Source organism: Panicum virgatum, chromosome 2N (assembly GCF_016808335.1).
Source record: "Panicum virgatum strain AP13 chromosome 2N, P.virgatum_v5, whole genome shotgun sequence".
Taxonomy (NCBI): Eukaryota; Viridiplantae; Streptophyta; class Magnoliopsida; order Poales; family Poaceae; genus Panicum; species Panicum virgatum.
This window is the reverse complement of record NC_053146.1, coordinates 19,998,487-20,019,968: the sequence shown is the minus strand read 5'-3', so window position 1 is coordinate 20,019,968 and position 21,482 is coordinate 19,998,487. Positions and strand designations below refer to the sequence as shown.

The following is a 21,482-nucleotide window of genomic DNA, read 5'->3' as shown; positions in this document are numbered from 1 at the left end:
CGGCACAGTCGGCGGCGGTCTGACGGTTCCCATCTCGTGCTCGCCGGCGCGGTCTGCCTCGCAGATTGGCCGTCGACGGACGATGGCGGCGAGGCCCCGACCGCGCTGTGCGACGGGAATTGAACTCCCGGTGACCCTGACAGTCGGTCGGTCAGCTAAGATCATCTCGTGCTGCGGGACCAAATGCTCATTGCAGATCTTCCCGCTGTCGACGTGCGAAGATGAGAGCTGAAGTGCGAAGATGAGAGCTGCTAGTATCTCTCAGCAGCAATAATCAAGCCTCGATGAGCCAACGAGGGAGGACAATTACCTTCGCGAAGTATCGCGCGCCATAACCAGTCCATTTGGATCAAAATGCTAGTAGATGAAAGTACTAAACTTTAGCATCGGCTCATCCAAACGGAGCTAAATGTTAGCCAAGATGTAAAAACTTTAGCATATATACCCGCATAGGCGGAGCTTCATTGGGGCCATGGGGGGCCATGGCCCCCGCCAATGAAAATCCCCACTGTATGAATAGTAAAATGGCTACTGTTCATTAATTTTTAGAGTACATTGTCATGGATGGCCCCCTGGTTAGCTCCTCAAGCTCCGCCACTGTATACCCATGTGTTTGGTTGAGAATTGGGGTGAGGTGGGTTGGGTTAGACTCACCCCTACGTCTGTTTGGATACAATCTGAGATGGGTTGAATTGGTCCCTTGGAGGAATATTCCTCTCAGATGCGGGTTCATCTTATTCCTAAAAAAACGACGGACGGAGCGAACCCCCTGGAGCCGACCTGTTATTTTTTTACGGCTGCCAAAGGAGCAGACGGAGCGGGGCCACAAGACTGGGCGATGGCGGCACGCGGCGAAGGCCGGGCTGCGGCGCGTCGTCGGCGGGGCATCGGAGGCGCGAGCTCGGTTGCTCGCAGATCCGGGGACGACGAACTCAGCGACAGAGGAAGACGTGCGGGAGCAGACGACGAGTGCCAGCACGGCGAGGGCGGTGCAGCGGCGCTTATTGGGCGGCAGCAACAGTGGAGAGGAATGCGGCTGCTGCTGGTGTCCCTTCATGGTAGTGGGCAGTGCCTCTGCTTTGCCTCCGCTGGGACGCTGGGTCGTGCTCTGCTCTGCCTCCGCTCCCAGAGGCCAGAGCCACCTACTGCAGCTCGGTGGTGATGCGTGGTCCTGCAGGGGCGGCAGCGGGGGGTGGTAGGGCGAGTCCCACCAGCGGGGCGGCGTGGGGGCTGGGCGAAGCTCGGATCTCGGCGGGGCTTGGCGGTTGTCAGGCAGAGACCGGGAGGAGGACAGGAACCGAGGAAGAAGGGCCCGGAGCGGAGAATGACCAGTGGGAGCCACAAGCAGTAGCTCACAGTTGCTCACGGTGTTAAATGAATCCTCCATCCTTTTTTTCATCCCTCCAACCAAACAAAAAATGGAATCAATCCAACCCCAACCCCAAACACAAACTAAACATGATAGAGATTGGAGCCAACCCCAAAATGAGGGTTGGAGTCAACCCATCCCTATTAGTCCCACAACCAAACACATGGTAGAGTGTTAATATGTGCTAATAAAATTTAGCACTTATCTTTAGCTCTTCTAAATAGGATGTTAGAGCATCTCCAGTAGACTACCAATAATATATCTCCAATAAATACATATAGGTTGATATTCTATTATTGATATTTTTTTATATTGAAATGAGATTAGTAGTTTGCTGGAGATGGTCATAGCATCACCAACAAATTACAGATGCACTATTATGTACGAGCCTCAAAACGACCGATTCTGCCTTCTCAAAAAGCTAAACATTCGTATATTGATTGCTCAGCCCTCTTTTATTTCTCTCATCCACCGCTGCAAAAATACGCAAACATCACAATTGATATTGCACCTACCGCTAAATATGATGACTGTGCATCTACATGTGCTCACTGTCCTATACACACGGTTTTGGCAGCAGTCGAACTGTCGAAACAAATGCAGCTCCCCCGAGTTACATCACCAAATCTTTGCATCCGTTTCACAATCAGTGGGCTCGATCTCTCATGATCATCGGAGCAACCCGCCCATGGGCTTCTCATGTCCTGGAGGGCTGCGGGTGCTGCTACATACTCCATGTGCTATCCAATAAGGAGTTGGTAGTTGTAATTTGCATCTTCTCGAGCAACGAAATCCAGTGTAGTCATCACATCAGATCACCCGTCGACCGTACCGGTCCTCAATTCATCAAACAGTACAGCTCAATGGTACTTTCTCCTCAGTCCACCAATCAATGGCCTTAGCTGCAAACACAAACCCAAAAAGTCTGGACAAAATCAGGGCAGGTTAGATGAGATGTGCAATGCCCCAGCTACCTCTCTTTAATTTGCATTACATACCATACTTGTTGTCAAGTAAGGACTCCTTGAGTATATATGCTTGCTGCTTGAGAGTTGAGATCATAAGCTGCACATCCTAGGCCTGTGAGCAACACAAGTCATTTGTGTTCGTTTCCATTCCATTCTCTCCCGACTATGGCCAACGCGGCGCAACTCCAATGCAGTTAGCTTCTACTAGTCACTAGGCACGCACGCAGGAATGAGTGGTGTCAGGAAGACCGCTAGTGCGGCGGACTAGTCGCAAGGGATCGCAATGCAAGTCTCGGCGTGAGCCATGGGCGACCCCAACCGTCTCCGCGGTCTCGCTGCGGCACCGACGGCAACCTCCCGACGGCCGTCAGCCGCTGGTAGGCCGGCAGCAGCCCGACGGCCGTCTACCGCTGGTAGGCCGTCAGCGCCACATGCCTCTAGCGAGGCCGTCACCGGGTGGCGGCGGCGAGCCTCAGATCCAGGTGCGGGTACGCGAGCGGATTGGAACGCCGGGGAACCCTGACCGACGGCCGGCCAGCTGTTGTCATCCATTCTGCTCTGTCTAGCTGACTGTGTACCTGCAAACCAATCGCTCGCTGGAGATAATGTCTCAGTTTCTCTAAACAATAATCAGGCCTCTCTGAGTCACAACTCACAAGTGATAACAGCTGATTGTGCCTGCGAACATCGCAGTGGATTCTTCGTATCTGCAACTGCAATCTGCCAAATGCCAACAGGTTGTGTTCAACCATCAAAGATGTACCATTAAGTGCAAGCCTCAAATAGATCAATTATCTATCCGCCTTCTCAAATACCTAAAGATTAAAAATTAATTGCTTAGCTACCTTGTCATCCACCACTGCAAAATTATGCAGACATCGCAATGGATATCGCACCTACCGCTAAATATGATGACTGTACATACATGTGGTCTACTGGTCTCTGTTCTACACACACGATTTTCGCAGCAGTTGAAACCAATGCAACTCCCTCTTGGGCAAATATTCCATCCATACCACAACCGGTGGCTCAATCTCTTGATCATCTTTATGGTGCCAGATTTTGATGATTCCTAGCTCAACTCATCCAATGGACCACACCAGGGCCAAAAGGATCTCGCATCGTCCAGAAACCTTCCTCATTGACAGCATAACATGCCACAGCTCAAGCCTTGGCCTTTTGGCTTATCTGCAATGGTGGAATGCCAGGAATCTCCGGGATGGGGGACTTTTTCTTCTTTATTTTGTCAGACATCATAGCTTGGGTCATAAGAATTAGTCCTGCGATAGAGGCCGAGTTCTGGAGCACACATCTGGCTACCCTGCATGGGTCTACCACACCAGCAGCAACAAGGTCTTCAAACTTGTCAGTCATTGCGTTGTACCCAACTCGCCACTCACTGGCAAGAAGCTTCTCTACAACAGCTGAACCGTCTGCCCCAGCATTGCGAGCTATCGTCATAGCAGGTACAAGAAGTGCCTAGACAAACATTAGACAAACTTCAGAATAAAGTGAGTGCATGAATTTTAGAGATAGGATTCGTTATTTTCAAAGTCTGTTAAACAAGCAGCAAATGTCAGTGTACAGCCAAACTAACCTTCCCAACTATATTTACACCCATCTTCTCCTCCGGGTCATCCACAAGATCCATGATGCTGGGAATATGCTTTGATAAATGAACATATGTCACACCACCACCAGGAGTAATGCCTTCACTAATGGCAGCAAAAGTTGCATTCTTTGCATCCTCCACTCTCAGCTTCCTATCCTCGAGTTCAGCTTCAGTGGCTGCCCCAACCTGAAACAGAATGCAACTCTCTTCAAATTTCCAGATATAATTTAACAGATTTTATATCAAGATAAAATGATTTCTGTATTATAAAATTCTGTACCGAAATATAACTCAATTCCTGTCAAATCTCCAGAAACAAACTAAGAAATTTTATATCACAACATTTCTGTATGCACTTCTCTACCAGAAAATCTACATGATGCATACATCAAGCTCACTCCATTATTTAATATGAATACTATAGGAACACATGTTTACTGAAATGGCATCACACCTTAATAACTCCAACACCACGTGAGAGTTTAGCAATTCTTGCAGAAAACCTTTCTTTTAGATAGGAACTTGTTGTCTCCTCTACATCTTTCTTCAATTGCATGATTCTGGCCTCAATCTCTGGTCTCATTGAAGGATGCGCAATAATGGTCGTTGATTCACTAGTTATTGTGATCTTCTGAGCCATACCTAACTGATCAGAAGTAATGCCGTGAAGGCCCCAGCCAAGGTCACTAGCAAAGAAATCTGCACCTGTTCAATTGAGGAAAACTACTCAGGAACATCTGGAACTACATAGTTGGGAAGCAGAATGCCATGCAAATGCCAAATGAAGTGCAATCCTTATCGCAAAACACTAGTGAAAGCGACAAAAATGCTGAGCTTAGCAGTCGATTAAAGAAAATGAAACATTGCCTTAAAAGAAACAAGAACTGCTGCATGCGGAAAGATACTTCTATTCTAAGAAATAGCACATTCTATCAGACCAAAATCTGTAAGTAGGGTATGAAGCTTTGAAAATAGTTCTATATATTCACCTGTCATGATAGCTATATCTTGGAGAATAGCCTTCTTTTCATCTCCCAAACCAGGACATTTAACAACCGCAACATTTAGCAATCCATTCAGTTTGTTAAGAACCAGTGTTGAATACACTGTATGTGATACATCCTCAGCAATAATTAATAAAGGGACACTCAACTGTGTCGTCTTCTCCAGTAAAGGAAGTATCTCCTGGACTTCATTCACACGCTGATCAGTTAAGAGCACTCTTGCATTTTCAAATTCAATAATCGCCTTGTCATGATTTGTGATGAAATGCGGAGAAACATATCCCTTGTCTATCTGTAAGAATCACAAAGAGAATAATAATTTGAGCTATCACCAATATATATGTGTGTGGCCCAAATAGCAAGATATGATTCAAAGCGACTTCTTTCCCTGTTAACTTGTTTTAAGTAGTATGACTTGGTATCTGCTTCATAGATCTTGGAGCACAACCATTATCTATTTTAAATTTGTTTGCATATAAATTTCAATGTTTATGAAAAAAATCTTTATGACAACATAAAAGTACCTTCATTCCTTCCTGCACCTCAACTGTAGTATATATTGAAGATGATGACTCAATTTTTATTATACCATCAGGACCTATCTTCTCCAATGCATCAGCAATGAGATTGCCAACATATTCATCATTGCCAGAAGATATTGAAGCAACAGCTGAAAATGAAATTCTGAATTATTATGGTGAGCACTAAGTAGTTTACTAGTTTGATGCTGCAGATTGGTTCAAAAGAAATGCATACACATACATACCATGTCATACCTCATAACAATGCATTTGAGGAGGAACATAACATTTCATACCTCAAAACAATGCATTTGAGAAGGAAAAAAAGGGGGGGGGGTTATTTTTCTCAGCATTTCGAGCATATACTGGGGTGCAGTCTTATTTTTTCTAATTCAAATCAATGTAGACCTCCTTTCTCTATGGATATATAGAATGACATAGTACACGATTTGAGCTTTAGTTGTGACAACCTTAGCACTAGTCAGTAGTAGTAGGCTAGTGGGTGTTTTTCTTTCCATTTTGATTTTCTTATTTACCATGTTTGTACACATGAATCCTCACTTTCTGGAACATAAAGATTACCTTTTATGTCCTCCTTTGTACTCACAGGAATACATTTACTCTTCAAGATCTTGATTAGCTCATGAACAGCTTTGTCAATACCCCTTCTCAAGGCAACTGGATTAGCACCAGTAGCAACTGCCAACAACCCAAGATTGATGATTTCCCGAGCCAAAACAATAGCTGTTGTAGTTCCATCACCAACAGCACTATTTGTCTTGGATGCTATCTGGCTAACACATGTCCAGTGAACAAGCAGCAGCAACACTAACCAATTTAAGGCTATAAGAAATGTGGCACCTTACCTCTTGAAGTAGCGAGGCACCCGCATGCTCAAGAGCATTTGGGAGCTCTATTGCCTTGGCAATTGTGACGCCATCATTAATTACTTTAGGGACATCATCCTGGTCAATAACAACATTCCTCCCTGCAACAAACTTCTAAGCTTTCAACAATCAATAGCACTACAAGATAAACAAACAAATTATCCGTGTAGACTGTAATGAAGAACTTCAACAGTATGAGATATGAACCCAACAGCATAAACAGCACCTTCACTGCGGAAGTGCTCCAAAGATTACAGTTTGACAGTTAGCAGTAACATAAAAGGCATCATATGCCCTTCCACCAGTAAATCAAGTTATTGTGAACTAATCTTGGAGCAAGAAAAATTTCTGAGAGAAGCATTAGATGGCGCTACCCTATTTGGAAGAAATTGGCTGTTGTATGACAATTACAATAGTTGAAAACCAATCTGAGGTTCTGAGTTTGGAGTAGCTGTAAATACGTGATGAAATAAGAGAATGTTGGTGAGGAACATAGTAGAAAATAAAATAAGAGGCCTAAATCTTGATGTAGCTACTCTGCAACGAAATGTCATAAGGCCAACTACCTAAACAACACCAAATTTTTTCTTCATTTGTCAATCAGATTGGTTGCACCAAATGTACTTAAGCTGAAGAGCATATTGTACAGTTAAAAACCGAACAATTTAGGTTGAAATGGCACTTGAATTGAAATTCGTAAATTAAGGCAAATTGGATTCAATTCGCCACACAATCGGTACCTCACAAGCACATTCCCAGCAGGATGCAAAGTTGCAAACTAACAGGAACAAAATTAAGACGAGAGAGCTAGGCAAGCAGAGCAGAAGCAAGCCAACGAAAGCCCCCACCTTTCGGACCGAGGGTGACCGCAACGGCGTCGGTGAGCTTGTCGATGCCGGCGGCGAGCCCGCGGCGGCAGGCCTCGCCGGTAGATATGACCTTGACGTCTGCCCGCACCACCAGGCGGCGGCGGGGGACGGCCCTGGCCGGCCTGGGCACCAGCTGCAGGGATGAGGACGAAAAGGCGGCTGCGGGTGTGAGGTACATCGAAGCAGCAGCCGTAGGAAGGAAACTGAGGCACGCCCGAGGCCGAGCAGCGACAGCCGGCCGGGGGGTAAGACCCGATAGGGCGAGTGGGCGCCGGGAGGCAGAGCGCGCAGGCGGGGGCAGAGGAGTCCCCCCTGCTCGGGAGCGGTGAGCCGCCGAGGTATCCCCGTCCGTGTAACAGGGGGAGGGGGGAGCGAGGCGAAGACAAAACAGAGCAGGAGGGTTTTAGCTACAGGAGGTTTTATGTAACACCTGCCTCGCGGACAGTCCGTTGGGGGTGGCGGACGGTATGTGACGGCCATGTTTCAACTACTCCGAGACCGAGGTTCGTCGGTCGCCGCCACGTGCCAACCGTCGAGCTCGTCCCTGCCCATCCCCGTACGCCGCATTGAAGACGAGCACTTCCTCTCCACCCACCCGCACCCACTCTCTCGTTCTCTCGTTTCACTCTCCCTCTCCATCCCGACGCCATGAGCGGAGCGTGAGCTCCTCCCGTTCGCCGGCCGATTCTGCGAGCTTCCCTCCATGGATTTCAAATCCACCGCACCTGAAGCTCGACCACCTCCCTAGCTCGCTCCTCAACCCCTCCAACCACAGCAACAACCCCCACCTCGCCGGGAATCTCGGATTCCCCGGCCGTCGGTTCGAGTTTCGCCCAAACTCGACCTCACAGTGGAACTCCATCATCCGGGCACCGTTTCTTTAGTCCAAGGGCTCAAATCGACTGTAAGTGAGCCACTCATGCTCGTGCTCCCCTCGTTCCTTCACGTTTACATTGTTTCCACGCACGTTCTCGACGAAGTCATTCTTACCGCTACGGGCCGCACATCGCCGACTAGGTTCGGCTTGATCTCCTCGCGTGCGTCACCCATGCACGTGTGCGCCATTTCGAGTAGATGGGGTAGTGCTAGCCTCGCCGTCGGTCGGGCTACCGTCGGCGGGAACGGCGCGCCGCGTCGCCGCGCCGGTCTCACTGGTGGCGGCGCATGGTGTCAAAAGACAGGAATCGCGGACGGTCCGCCTAGGAGGGCCGGACAGTCTGCAAGTCAGGTTAGACGTTGTCCAGAGAAGTTGTGGTCTCTGATGGTTTCCTACAATTGAACTGCGGACGGTCCGCTATTGGAGAGCGGACAGTCTGCCGTGGAGTTCGAGATTTGTCCAGAGACGATATTGTCTCTGGTGGGGTTCGCAGGGTTGAACTGCGGACGGTCCGCTATTGGGAGCGGACAGTCCGCCATAGAGTCTAGAATTTTGTCCACAGACGTTGTCGTCTCTGGTGGATTGTGTCGGTGTCCTGACCCGGCGGTCCGGACCCAACTAGTAATGTTGCTGTGTGTTTCCTCGTCCCAGATGTTGATGGAAGAGGCAACACAGTAACGCACGGGTTTATCCTGGTTCCGGCCGCGGGGCCGTACGTCCAGCAAGGGGGTGTGCGAGGGCACTGTATTATCTTGCACCGGAGGTGCCCGTAGTAGGGGGTACAGGCGAGGCGAGAGAGGGAGGGAAGCTCCCAAGTCTCTGCTAGAGAAGGAGTTGATTGAGGCGTGAGCCAATATCGGAGGCTCAGTGGTGCTGAGTGTTACGTACTATCGAATGGGTCCAACCGCGACCCCCATTAAAGGAAGCCCGCCTCCTCCTTTTATAGACACAAGGAGGGACGGTGTACATGCACAGGGGATCGTGGAAGTCGCCGTCTTTTCCCCGAACCGCGGGGGTGCAGTGGTCGAGCACTGTGGGAAGTACACTGTGGGGTATGGTGTCGGGCGTGGCAGTCGTCCTGGGCATTGTCCTCGGCCTTGCGGAGATCGCGCCGGTGTCCTGACAGCCCCAGCAGGCGGCGTGGTCGTCGCTATAGGGTGTACTATCTTCCAGGTGTGGCGTGGCGGCGTTCCATGGGCCCTGCAGGCCAGGGTCTTGCATATATATGTCCTCCAGCGGTAGTGGGGCACGTGGCGGTCCCGGGCCCCCCTGGGTGGAGTGCTAGCGCGTGCGCTAAGGGGATCCGGGAGTCACGTGGAGGTCCCGGACCCATCAAGCGGGGAGGTCCGGGCCTCCGGCTGCTAGTGCTGAGCATCCCTCCTTGGGGGACACGTGGCGACGCTGGATCCCTTCCCGAGCATGGGACGGGTCCGGGGCCGTAGGTGTGGTGAGGTAGAGTCCGGACAGCAGGAGTTGGCAGAATAATAACGGGAGCTGTGCCGAGCACGTCTCGTATCACGTTGCAGGTTCCCACAGTGTTGCCACAGCGTCCGGCATGGCGGAGCAGTGACCGGAGTTGGCGGACGGGACTCCGGTCACAGCCACTGTGGGGAGTGGCGGCCTGACGCCGTCTGACCTGGGCGTTGTGGAGGAGTGGTTGGCATTTAATGCCTCCGTACGACGGGCGGGTGAGCGGAAGGGCCGTTTGTCCTCTTCGTCGAGGGGTGGCCTTGAGCGAGACGGAGACGATTCGCCCCGCTCGAGGGTAGGTTCGCTACCCTCGAGCGAGGTGGAGACGATTCGCCTCCGCGAGGGTAGGATCGCTACCCTCGAGCGAGGCGGAGACGCGGGGCGCGGTCGAGGGTCTCGATGGGAGCCCTCGAGCGAGACGGAGATCACCCCGCGGGTCCAAGGGGGGTGCGGATGGGCCGCGTGCTGGGCTTCTTTGAATCCTTTTCTTTCTTCTAGATTGGAAGGAGGCCGTAGGCCTTCGTGGCCTCAGTTGCCTAATATGTGTTTGCGTTTTTAGGGTGATTTTAGTACCGCGATTAGGGTGCCCCTAATCATGGTCCCCGACAGTAGCCCCCGAGGCTTTGGTTGAGTCAGGTGATTCGGCCAAAGGGTATTCCGGCGATTTTACCCCTTGATGTGATCGATCGGTGCTGCGCTCCCGCCGGGCGCACCTGGGTGCCGGCCCGGCGGATGTGACAACTCGTCGGTCGGGGTAGTGCGCCTGCGGAGAGAGTACTCTGAGGCACGTGCCCCTTTTTGTTTTGTTCCGGGGACGAGACGCGTCAGCGTGCTGAGAGGACCAGGGCCACGATGGCGCCTGCTGCTCTGCAGCCGGTGCTTTTGCCGCGTTGTCCCGCGCTCAGGGTCTCGGCCCCGCTTTCCCTGGTCGCCTTGCGACGTGCCATTCGAGGGCAATCGGCCAGCACCGATGCTGCACCGCTCAGCGTCCAAGGGCTCAGCTTTGCTTTGTCCCGTCATGTCTCAGCACGGTATCCGAGGGTATCTTTTGCTCGTGGGGAGCCGCGCCATCACGGGCGGTCCAAGCATTCGCCCTTCGACAGGCTTGAAGCTTGGCGCCCGACGCAGCTATAAATAGGGGTCGTGGGACTCCCTTTCCTCTCCAACTTCCCTGCTCTTACTTCTAGCATTGCCTAAGTCTTGTAATGTTTTTAGGCTTTGATGCTAGAAGAATGCTTGCGAGCGGCGGGGGAAAGCTGGAGAGGGCGTGCGCACCATTCCTTAGCTTCAGTGGGATTAGCAGAAGAGCATTGGGCCCGTGGGGTCCTGCTTCTGCGATGTCCCTTAGCTTGAAGGGGGTTGAGGCGCCTGACCATGGCGTTAGTGCCAGGTTTGGTGGCCGTTCTTCGCATCGTCCCTCCTGGCGACAATGTCGCTCTCGGGGAGATGGTGTGGAGGGTGCTGTCCGCCAGCTTGACCCCCCGCAGGGTCTTCGGTGGAGTAGATGCTAGAAGAAAGCTTGCGAGGAGGGCATCCCGTTGGACCCGTGCGGTCTGGGGGCTGCTCCTCACAATCCCGAGCAGCCTGACCGTCGCGCCGACCAAGGGCTCGGTGCTCTTCATCGGCGCTTGCCCCTCCCCAAGACAGGGAAAATTGCCACGCAGGTGGCAATGCGTTTGTACTTTTCGACGGCTTTAAGCCGGTAACCCTTTGTAATCTTTATTCACAAAGATCAATGAAGTCTCCTTCTCCTTCGCGGAGAGGACGACCGAAAGTGTATGGGTGGGCACCACCCCTGCAGGGGATTTTGATCCTCGAATGTGTGAAGTTTCCTCCGTGGGGGCGCGTCAGCGCACCCGCGGGTGTAGCCCCCGAGGCCTTGGAGGAGTGTTTGTACTCGTCCAAGGGCTATAAACGTCGTCCTGCTTGGTTGCTTCACTGAGGTGGCCGTCCAGCATCTTTTTCAGCCGGCATCGGCACTCCTTTCAGCCGGCCTCGGCGTTTTTCATGCTGGCACATCGACCCAGTGTCTGACTGAACCATCTGGCAGGCGCGCGTCAAGAGTGGGGGTTTTGGTTAAATACATGGAACTTTGTAATCGACGGTCGTCGATCCATTCGAGGGTGCGGCCTGAGCTGCGGTGTGCGAGGAGACCCCAAGCCCCGGCCTGCGTAAAGGCATTCGGGGAACCCTCAACTTTTGTTACGACCCTCGTCGCCCTTCCGCAGGGAGGAGGGGTGAAGCGCACCATGCTACCCATGCCCGGGCCGCGAGCTATGGCTGCTTCAGTGAGCTATTATCGGGTAGTTCAAGTGGACGTCCGTGCCCCGTTCGATAAGGGTCGGCTCGTGGTCCGTGGACACATCATATAAAGTGCTCGCAAAGGTTCGCTAGGCAAGGCTCGGACCCATTCGATAGGGTCCGAGGGCTCGATGCTCTCCCTTGGTGGGATCCCCCTGCTAGGCACCCTCGACTGGCCTTGAACACTGCGTAGGACATCTCGAACTCCGCGTTCGAGGGTAGCTTGTACGGCACGTCCATGCAGTCCCTGACTCTGGCGATCTGGGGCGCCTGTCGAACCCTCGATGGGCCAGGCTTTGAACCCCTGATCAGTAAGGCCCCGGAATAAGGTTCCCTCGAGGGTGAAGAGCCCCCGAAAGGAATATTCCGTCACGGTTCGCAAGCGGCGTGGAGTCGCTGGTTGTGTGCGCGGGTCTTCCGTTGGTCGTAGGCGACGTGGCCCGGTTTGTGCGGTGCGGTGTGGGCGCGCCTTTTTAGGCGACTACCTCGGGTAGATGAAGCGGCGTGGGCGGCGGCTGACGGATGGAACAGTGGAACAGTCACGCCGCACCCATCGGTTACCGCGCCGTAGTTATTACCGAGTGCGCACGTGGGAGACTCCGCGGTCATGGGGCGGTTCTGGAGCAGCTGGTCGCCGACCGGCTGCTACCGATGGACATCAGCTTGGTGCGGCCGGCGTGGATTCCCCCGCGGCCGGAGGAGACCGAGCCGAATCCCCCCGAGGGCTACGTCGTGAGCCTTGTGCATCTCCATGAGCGGGGATTCGGCGTCCGCGTCAGTATATTCATGCGGGCGTTGTGCGAGTACTACGGGGCGGAGCTGCACAACTTCGGCCCCAACTCCATCTCGCAGGCGGCGGTCTTCGTCGCTGTCTGTGAGGGATACCTGGATATTGAAGCACATTGGGATCTGTGGATCCACTTGTTCTGCGGCGAGCTCTTCATCGAGAACGTGCGGGGCCAGCCAAAGAGGTTCGCGCGCGTCGACGGCCTGATGCTCCATTTGCGCCCAAGCTGGTAGAACCTGTACATCCCCAACAAGATGACGACGAACAACGCCGGGTGGACTCGAGGGTGGTTCTACCTACGCAACTTCGGCAACAGGCTCCCGGCGTTCACCAATAAGGTGCTTCGGGAGAGACCAGCGAAGTGGGACTGGGGGTATCGCCCCCAACGCATCAAGCCAGGCTCGAAGTGCTCACCGAGACGTTGGTGCACCTGGCGAGGAAGGGGTTGACGGCGGCTGCCGTCACACGAACTTTCACCGGTAGGGGTGATTCCTCTCACGGAGAGGAGCCTGCCGATCTTCAGCCTCACCCCCGGGGTCCCGGCCTCGGGCTCGAGGACGTCGATGGTGCTGCTCCCCCGAGGCATCGCTACCCGGAGGGCGAGGAACGCGGTGGCGGAGTTCCCCGACAACGCAAACGATCTCTGGGAGATAAAGATGCGCCCCGAGCCGGGGTACCTTTCAGTGGTGAGTCTCGATTTCGATCCGTTGCCGACTTGTGCTATTCCTTTCCCCGCTCCCTGACTCTGATTTGATTGCGTTTTGTAGGGGGTGAGTCGCAGGTGCCACCCCTCGAGGCCGCCGATCCCGGAGGAACGTGAAGTCAACCGCCTGCACGCAGAGGCGGTGAAGAAGCGGAAAGACGCAGTGGAGGCGGCTGCCGACAGGAAGAGGAAGTGGAAAGAAAAGCACGACAAGGCGTGCAAAATCGAACGCGCGGAGGGGAAGCCGCGGCCCGCTACGCCCGAGTCCACGGATGTGGAGGAGGACACCTCGGATGCCGAGGTCAACCTCCCGGGTGATGACGAGGCGGCGACGAGCGCGGATTCTCCGCCGGACTATCAAGAGGCTGGCGACGTGGACGCGCCAGTGACGCTGCGTGAAGAGAGGCCCACACCGGAGTTGTTGGTGGACCCGCCCCTCGCGGGGACGGAGCGGAGGTCGCCCACGCTAGCGGCGGGACGAAGGTTGCCCACGCCGGCGGCGGGCGGAAGATCGTCTACGCCCGCGACAGAGCGGAGGTCGCCCCTGCCAGCGACGGGTGAGGGGATCCCCGCGCCCGCGATGTCGACGGGCGGCGACGGGTTCGCGCGAGCGCGGAGACGCCTGCGCAGACGGCTTCGAGGCTCCAGGCCGATCCGAGGACGACACCCTCGGATCAGTCGTCGAGGGGCGTCAGTGTGCCACGGGCCCGAAGGAGTGGCACGGGCAAACGCAGTATGAGCGCCCAGTCCGGGTAAGTGGTTTTGGTTTTATTCTTTGCGTTCATTTAATCGATCCCCCAATCCTGCTAACCTCAGCCTTTCCTCCCCGATTTCTAGCTCCAGGGCCATCGCCAAGGATGCAGCCCCGCTCGCGCTGGCCAAAGCCCTCAAGACCGAGGCACGCGCCACGCCGCACATCGCGCTGCAGCCCCCGCCCGTCGTAGATATTGTGGCGGAGGCCGTGAAGCTGCGGGAGGCGATGACTCGAGGGGCACAAGCGGCCCAGCAGGCTCGAGCGCCGAGGAATGGGGGCGATGCTAGCCAGAGTGGCGTTGAAGCAGCCGCTCAAGCTGACACCGTGGGGAGGCCGGCCGGGGCGGCGCAGATGACGCCACTCGGCCGGACGTCGAAGTCGAGGCCGGTCGGGGCGACGCGGATAGCGCCGCCCGGCCGGTCGCAGAAGAAGGAGCTGGCGGGGACGCGCAGGAGCGCCCCGCCAGCCAAACGGAGATGGAGACCCTCGTCCCTGAGCCCCCGAGGGCTGGGGTCGAGGGCATCGCGGAGGAGGAGGAGTCGGCGCCGAAGGCGCCGGTGGCGGAGGGAACCCGCGTCTCGGTGCCTGCAGAGGCCCGGGACAAGGGTGTCGTTGCGACAACGACGGCACGGGTGGCGCCGGAAAGCGTGGTGCCAGTGGTGCAGCTGCCGGATAGCAGCGAGGAGTTCGGGGACTCGAGGGACATCGGCCCCGCTGCTGCGGCAAGTGCCGCTGACCGGATCGCTGAGTTTACGTGGGCCTGCGAGGAGGTGCTCAACGCGGGGACATCCGAGGGGCCCAATCACGGGGCAATCATCCAGTCCGGGGTCCCCCCGGAGTTTCTCCGCGACGAGCACGAGGAGGAGGCCGTCTGGCAGGCGCAGATCGAGGCTGGCTCTCAGATTCTGAACCACCTCGATCGCGCCCTGGATCTCCATAGGACAACGGATTACCAGATCAGTCAGGTAAGCGGCTCCCTCCCGAGAATCGTTCGTCTTTGGCCTTGATTTCGTGTGTTTTACCCACGCCTTTCCACTTGCAGCTGCTGAGGGACATCTGGCGCAAAAAGAGCGCTGAGATGACCCGGCTGTACTCCCAGGTGCGCTGGCTTGGGCAGCACAATGCTGGCTTGGTGCTCCAGAATATCGACGCCAACACCAAAATGACGGATCTGGGGGCGCGTCAGCAAGCGCTAGAGGAGGAGTTGGCGCGGACCGCCAGCGAGTGTGACGTCCAGAGGGCCGCAGCGGAGCAGAAGGCTCAGGAAGCCGAGGTGCAAACTTCCAAGCTGCAGCGCACTAGGACGTCACTCGAGTAGAAGGAAGTCAAGCTCCAGCGCAAGGAGGCCGAGCTCCAGCGCAAGAAGGCGACCGTCGCCACGATCACCGAGACCCTTGAGGAGAAGGGCAAAGCCCTCGAGGGAAAGGAGGTGGCCATCCGGAATGCGGAGGCCTCCCTCAAGGAGAAGGAGAACTCCTTGTCTTCACTCGAGGAGGCCGCCCGGGTCCAGCAGGAGGAGGCGCATAAGAATATCGCAGGTGTATGCTCGAAATTTCGCTATTGTTGGATTCTAATTTTTCGCAGCTTATCTTGGTTCCTTTGATCAGAGCTGAGGCAGAGAGTGGCAGACGAGACTACGGTGAAGGAGGCGGTCAACACCGCGCTCATGGCGGCGCAGGCGGAGTACACTGACCTGGAGCGGACCGCTGTGAGCGTGTGCCAGGAGCTCGAGGGGGGAGGGCGCCGTGTCTGGTAGCTCGGTGATCAGCCGCCTGCGAGAGCTAGGTGGCCGGATCACCGAGCACGCCAAGAGCACCTTCCACCTCGGTGTCCTGCGAGCCCTCGCCGTGGCCTCGACGCACTATATCATGGACCTCCAGAGGGTGTCGTCGGGGTACGTCATTCCCAACGACGCCGATGCAGACGCCGCATCGGCCATGATGGACGACGCCGACGCAGCCACCGAGGAGTTCGCCACAGTCCTGGCCGGGAAGCTCGAAGTTGACATCCCCCCGATAGCCGAATTCAATGCTGCTGAAGACCCGCAAAGGGGGGATGATAACCCGTAGGGAGACTGGGCCTCGGAGCCCATGTAATGAATTAGTACTTGTCGTGATTGTACTTGTGAATTAAGAAATTCGTTATCGTAAATCGACAGTGTGGCCCATCGAGGCCTTGTGCATTCGAGCCCTCGTTTTCTTTACTCTACTTCCGTGTTCTCGTATGCGACTTTGGTAAACTTCTGCGAGGAATTTCGCGTTCATAAGCGACTTAGGCGTGGGGTGGTGAGGGGGTGCCGTATCTCGGAGGCGTAGGTGGCCCCATGACTCGGCCGGCCCCGTACCGTAGTTGCTTATGCCTCGCGTCCGTTTTTTCCAAGTGTACGAGAAACTTTAGAGACGGAAATTTTTCGAAAAAACGTTGGCGATTTTTGGGGACGTTCGGGGGTTCCCCCCGTAGTAGCCCCCGAGGGAGGCTTGGCTTTGCCGAGGGTAAATCCAGGCGTACCTCAGTGTTCGTGCGTGTCCGAGCCCCCGAGGGTCCGGAAGGTTCCCAAAAAATAAACAAGTAAAGCATACTCCTTTGTTGTTTCGGGAAATCGAAAATGCGAGTACAAACGATGTACAAATAGCTCGGAACTCTAAGGATAGAAGCGACGTAGCTGCTATATGTTCCAAGCATTGGTGAAGAATTCGCCGTTTTCGTTCGCCAGCTTGTATATGCCGGGCTTGAGGACCTCGGCGATGATGTATGGGCCTTCCCACGGTGGTGAGAGCTTGTGGCGGCCCCTGTTGTCCTATCGAAGCCTCAGCACCAAGTCCCCTTTGTTGAGGTCTTGGCGCTAAATTCTCTGCGCTTGATATCTTCGCAAAGACTGCTAGTAGCGCGCAGAGTGTAGGAGCGCCACGTCTCGAGCCTCGTCCACTTGATCCAGCGAGTCTTCGCGGGCTCGCTGGTTCTGCTGCTCTTGATAGGCTTGAGCCTTGGTGACCCGTACTCCAGGTCCGTGGGGAGTATGGCCTCGGCGCCATAGACGAGGAAGAACGGGGTAAAGCCCGTGGCTCTGCTTGGGGTCATCCTCAGGCTCCAAATAACTGAGGGTAGCTCTGTGAGCCACCTCCGGCCAAACTTGTTTAGCTTGTTGAAGATCCTTGGTTTCAGTCCTTGGAGGATCATGCCATTAACACGCTCCACTTGCCCGTTCGTCTGTGGGTGCACCACAGCTGACTAGTCCACACGTATGTGGAAGCTGTCGCAGAACGCCAAGAACTTCTTGCCTGTGAACTGGGTGCCGTTGTCGGTGATGATCGAGTTCGGGACCCCGAACCTGAAGACAATATCAGTAAAGAATAGAACGGCTTGCTCGGATTTAATCTTGCCGATGGGTCGAGCCTCGATCCACTTGGAGAATTTGTCGATTGCTACCAACAAGTGGGTGAAGCCCCCGGACACCTTCTACAGCGGGCCGACGAGGTCCAGCCCCCACACGGCAAACGGCCACGTGATGGGGATGGTCTGCAGAGCGTGGGCCGGGAGGTGCGTCTTTCGAGCGTAGAACTAGCAACCCTCGCAGGTCCACACGACATCGGTGGCGTCGGCAACCGCAGTGGGCCCGTAAAAGCCTTGTCGAAACGCGTTATCGACGAGGGTCGCGGCGTGGCGTGATGACCGCAGGTGCCAGCGTGGATGTCACGGATCAGCTCCTTGCCCTCGGGGATGGGGATGCATCACTGCAAGACGCCCGAGGGACTGCGCTTGTACAGCTCGTCGTCGATTAGGGCGAAGGACTTGGCCCGCCTAGCGAGGCACCGTGCCTGAGCGCAGTCCGAGGGTAGGATCCCTCGAATCATCCAGTCGAGGTACTGGGTGCGCCAATCTTGCGAAGTGGGGGCTTCGTCGATCTCCATTGCTTCGGCCTCGTCCGTGGAGGAGGTCTCGAAGTCAATGTCCATGGGCTCGGCCTCGTCCGCCGCGGGGTTCCCGCCGGAGGGCCCGACGTTGGAGGGGCCTGGCTCCGCCAGATCCTTGAATTCGATGGAGGGCTTGGTGATGTCGCGAGCGAAGATGTTCGGGGGGACGGTGGTCCGCCCTGATGCGATTTTGGCTAGTTCATCGGCATCCTCGTTGTACTTGCGCGGGACATGATTGAGTTCTAGGCCGTCGAACTTGTCTTCGAGGCGGCGTACTGCTTTGCAGTATGCCTCCATCTTCGGGTTGTGGCAGCTAGACTCCTTCATCACTTCGTCGATGATGAGTTGAGAGTCATTGCGTACGTCGAGGCGTTTGACGCCAAGCTCGATGGCGATGCGGAGGCCACTGAGGAGGGCCTCGTACTCCGCCATATTGTTAGACACAGGGAAGTGCTAGCGTGTTACGTATCGCATGTGATCTCCGAGGTGTGAGATGAATAGGAGGCCAGCGTCGGCGCCGGTTTTCATCACCGACCCGTCGAAGTACACGGTCCAGCATTCAGCCTGGATTTGTGGTGGTGGTAGCTGAGTGTCAGTCGACTCAGCCACGAAGTCAGCCAAGACTTGGGACTTGATCGCTTTGCGGGGGGCGTAGGTGAGAGTTTTTCCCATCAGCTCCACGGACCATTTGGCAATTCTACCCTTGGTTTCCCTTTTGCGGACTATCTCTCCTAGAGGGAAAGACGAGACCACGGTGACGGGATGGGCCTCGAAGTAGTGGCGCAGCTTGCGCCGGGCCAAAACCACTGCGTATAGCAGTTTCTGAATCTGCGGATAGCGTGACTTGGTTTTAGACAACACCTTGCTGATGTAGTACACCGGCCATTGGATAGGCAGAGCACGGCCCTCCTCTTGTCTTTTGACAATGACCACCGCGCTGACCACTTGGGTCGTCGCGGCTACGTACAGATAGAGGGGCTCGCCATCCACCGGTGGTGTGAGAATAGGGGCGTGAGTGAGCGATGCCTTCAGCCTGTCGAGGGCTTCTTGAGCTTCGGGGGTCCACGTGAAGTGCTCGGTTTTCGTCAGGAGTCGATACAGGGGTAAGCCTTTCTCACCGAGACGCGAGATGAATCAGCTGAGGGACGCTAGGCATCCCATGACCCTCTGTACCCCCTTTAGGTCTCGGATCGGTCTCATCCAAGTGATGGCCGAGACTTTTTCAGGGTTGGGTTCGATGCCACGCTGGGAGACAATGAAGCCCAAGAGCATGCCTCGAGGGACTCCAAACACACACTTCTCGGGGTTGAGTTTTACCCCTTTGGCCCTTAGGCAATCGAATGCGATCCTGAGATCGGCAACCAGGTCGTCCACCTTCCTGGATTTTACAATGATGTTGTCGACATATGCCTCTACATTCCACCCGAGATGGTCCCCGAAAACATGGAGCATACACCGCTGATATGTATCTCCGGCGTTTCTGAGGCCAAAGGGCATTGTGACGTAGCAGTACATGCCGAAAGGTGTGATAAAAGAAGTCGCGAGCTGATCGGACTATTTGAGAGGCAGTGGTGGCCTGCTCCTTGGTGTGATGAGTGATTGCCAACACGTGGAGTGGACTAACTGTGTGTAGTCGCGACTCTGTGGAGATTGCGCTAGTTCTTGGTCTGTGGTGTGCAGGTACACGGATGGCGCGGTGGCAGCAAGATGGTTTGGACAAGTGCGAGGCGCGTGCCGATGGACCATGCGGCGGCATTGCGGTGGCAGGGAGCTCGACGACCATGCGGAGGCAGGAGACCTTGCAGTGGCATTAGAGGCCCGACTGGACGACCGTACGGTGGAGGAGGGCGGCCCAGATGCTTGGGCCACTGCTGGGCCGCGTTGCGATCCACTCCTGGCGCCAAGGCGGGACGGCGTGGAGTTTGTTGGTAACTCGGGAAAAACCAACAACTGGGATGCGTCGACGTCGGCCAAGTCGGAGAGGTTCCAACGGGAGGTCGGACACGTGGCGACATTGGGCTTGGTGGGTGTGCCGGAAACATCGCGCGGGAAGGTTTCGCGGTTCCTCCAAAACCGCCCCCGAACTCGGTTTCGGCAGTTTTCCCAAAACTGCCCCCATGAAGATTCCAGAAGGACGCGTGGCGACATCAGAGGGATTGTGTCGGGTCGAAGCAAACTACTCCAAGTCGTCGCGGCCGTCGGATGATCTTCAATGTATCTTTTCCGGTTTTGCCCCTAAGGGCCTTCTAGTTTAATTCTAGCACTTAGGGGTAGTTTAGTCTTTAGAGGAAGGCTTGGAAGGCAAGAAAGGGAGGCCAGCGGGAGTGGGTGACGGTTTGGAGGACAGAAAAGGGCGCCCTCCTCTCCCTGGTGAGGAGTGCGCTGGACAGAATAGATGAAATAGAGAGCCAAGCGCCCTTCTCTTTCTTCTCTCCCTCTATGTTCTTCCTCCCTCCTCTCTTCTAGGTAGGATTTTAGCCATGGATTTGTGAAGACCTTGTACTGAATTTTCGTGGGAAAGGAGGCACTTCCCTCCTTGTGCCCTCTGGGATTTTGAGTAAGTTTTCAATCTCATACACTTCATGTTTTGATTGTGACGATTTGTGATTTTGTTTGTTGGATCGTGAAGTGCGAGATTGGTGTAGTTCTTTGAGCTCCTTGACGTGATTCTAACCCTTCTTGTCTAGTGCAAATCCTTTGGAAATCACGAGCTCGTTAGGATCATAGTTCTTGAGTTTTTCACGTTTTTGAGAAAACCCCGTTCTTGCTCACTAAACCTGTGATTCCTCCCAAACCATGGAGTGATTCATCAATTCCTTTCGTGGACAAGTTCACAAGCCCTTTGTGATCATGCCTGCAAAATTTGGTATGGTTTGGACTTGATTTGTTCCCTGGATCGAGCCGAGTGGAAAACAGAGTTTCTGCACTCAGGCAGATTTTTGCCTAACACCGGTTAAACTGACGCTCGAGTTCGAGGTCGTCGGTTCAACCGGTGAGTGGGTTTCTCGCTCATTGGGGTTTTCTGCGTGTTGTTGGATTGCACTGGTGCTTTCTCTCTCTAGAGCATCGGTTCATCCGGTGTGGCTTTTGTGTGTGCTGTTTTGGCATGTTTAACCGGCGTATTGACTTGTCTTAGCACCGGTTGATCCGGTACTCTGCTCTCGGCTTTGATAGTTGTTGCACGTCGGTTAAACCGACAAAGTGCCCTCGTCAATGTCGGATTAACCGGTGCTCACAGCACGGTTTTGGTGCGGTTTGTTGCCCCTCTGGACAACTGCACCGACGTCTGTCTCTGATTTTGTCGGTTAAACCGGCGTAGCTCACCGGTTGAACCGACGCTATTCAAATCAGGGCGTCGGATCAACCGGTGCTTGCTGTCTGCTGCTGTCGTCTCTGTATCACCGGTTAGACCGACATATTCAAGCTGTATACGTCGGTTCAACCGGTGT

At 54.8% G+C, this 21,482-nt stretch overlaps 1 protein-coding gene across 1 annotated transcript; it reads right to left on the bottom strand.

The window, feature by feature from the left end:
• Positions 1-3,009: 3,009 nt before the first annotated feature.
• On the bottom strand, positions 3,010-7,641 carry LOC120659969 (ruBisCO large subunit-binding protein subunit alpha-like). Its single transcript, XM_039938273.1, has 8 exons — positions 7,210-7,641; positions 6,341-6,462; positions 6,057-6,264; positions 5,478-5,623; positions 4,939-5,245; positions 4,404-4,654; positions 3,935-4,135; positions 3,010-3,816 (listed from the first exon to the last, which is right to left on the bottom strand). The coding sequence occupies exons 1-8, from the start codon at positions 7,406-7,408 to the stop codon at positions 3,502-3,504; spliced, it is 1,749 nt and encodes a 582-aa protein (XP_039794207.1). The 5' UTR covers positions 7,409-7,641; the 3' UTR covers positions 3,010-3,501.
• Between the last annotated feature and the right edge of the window lie 13,841 nt (positions 7,642-21,482).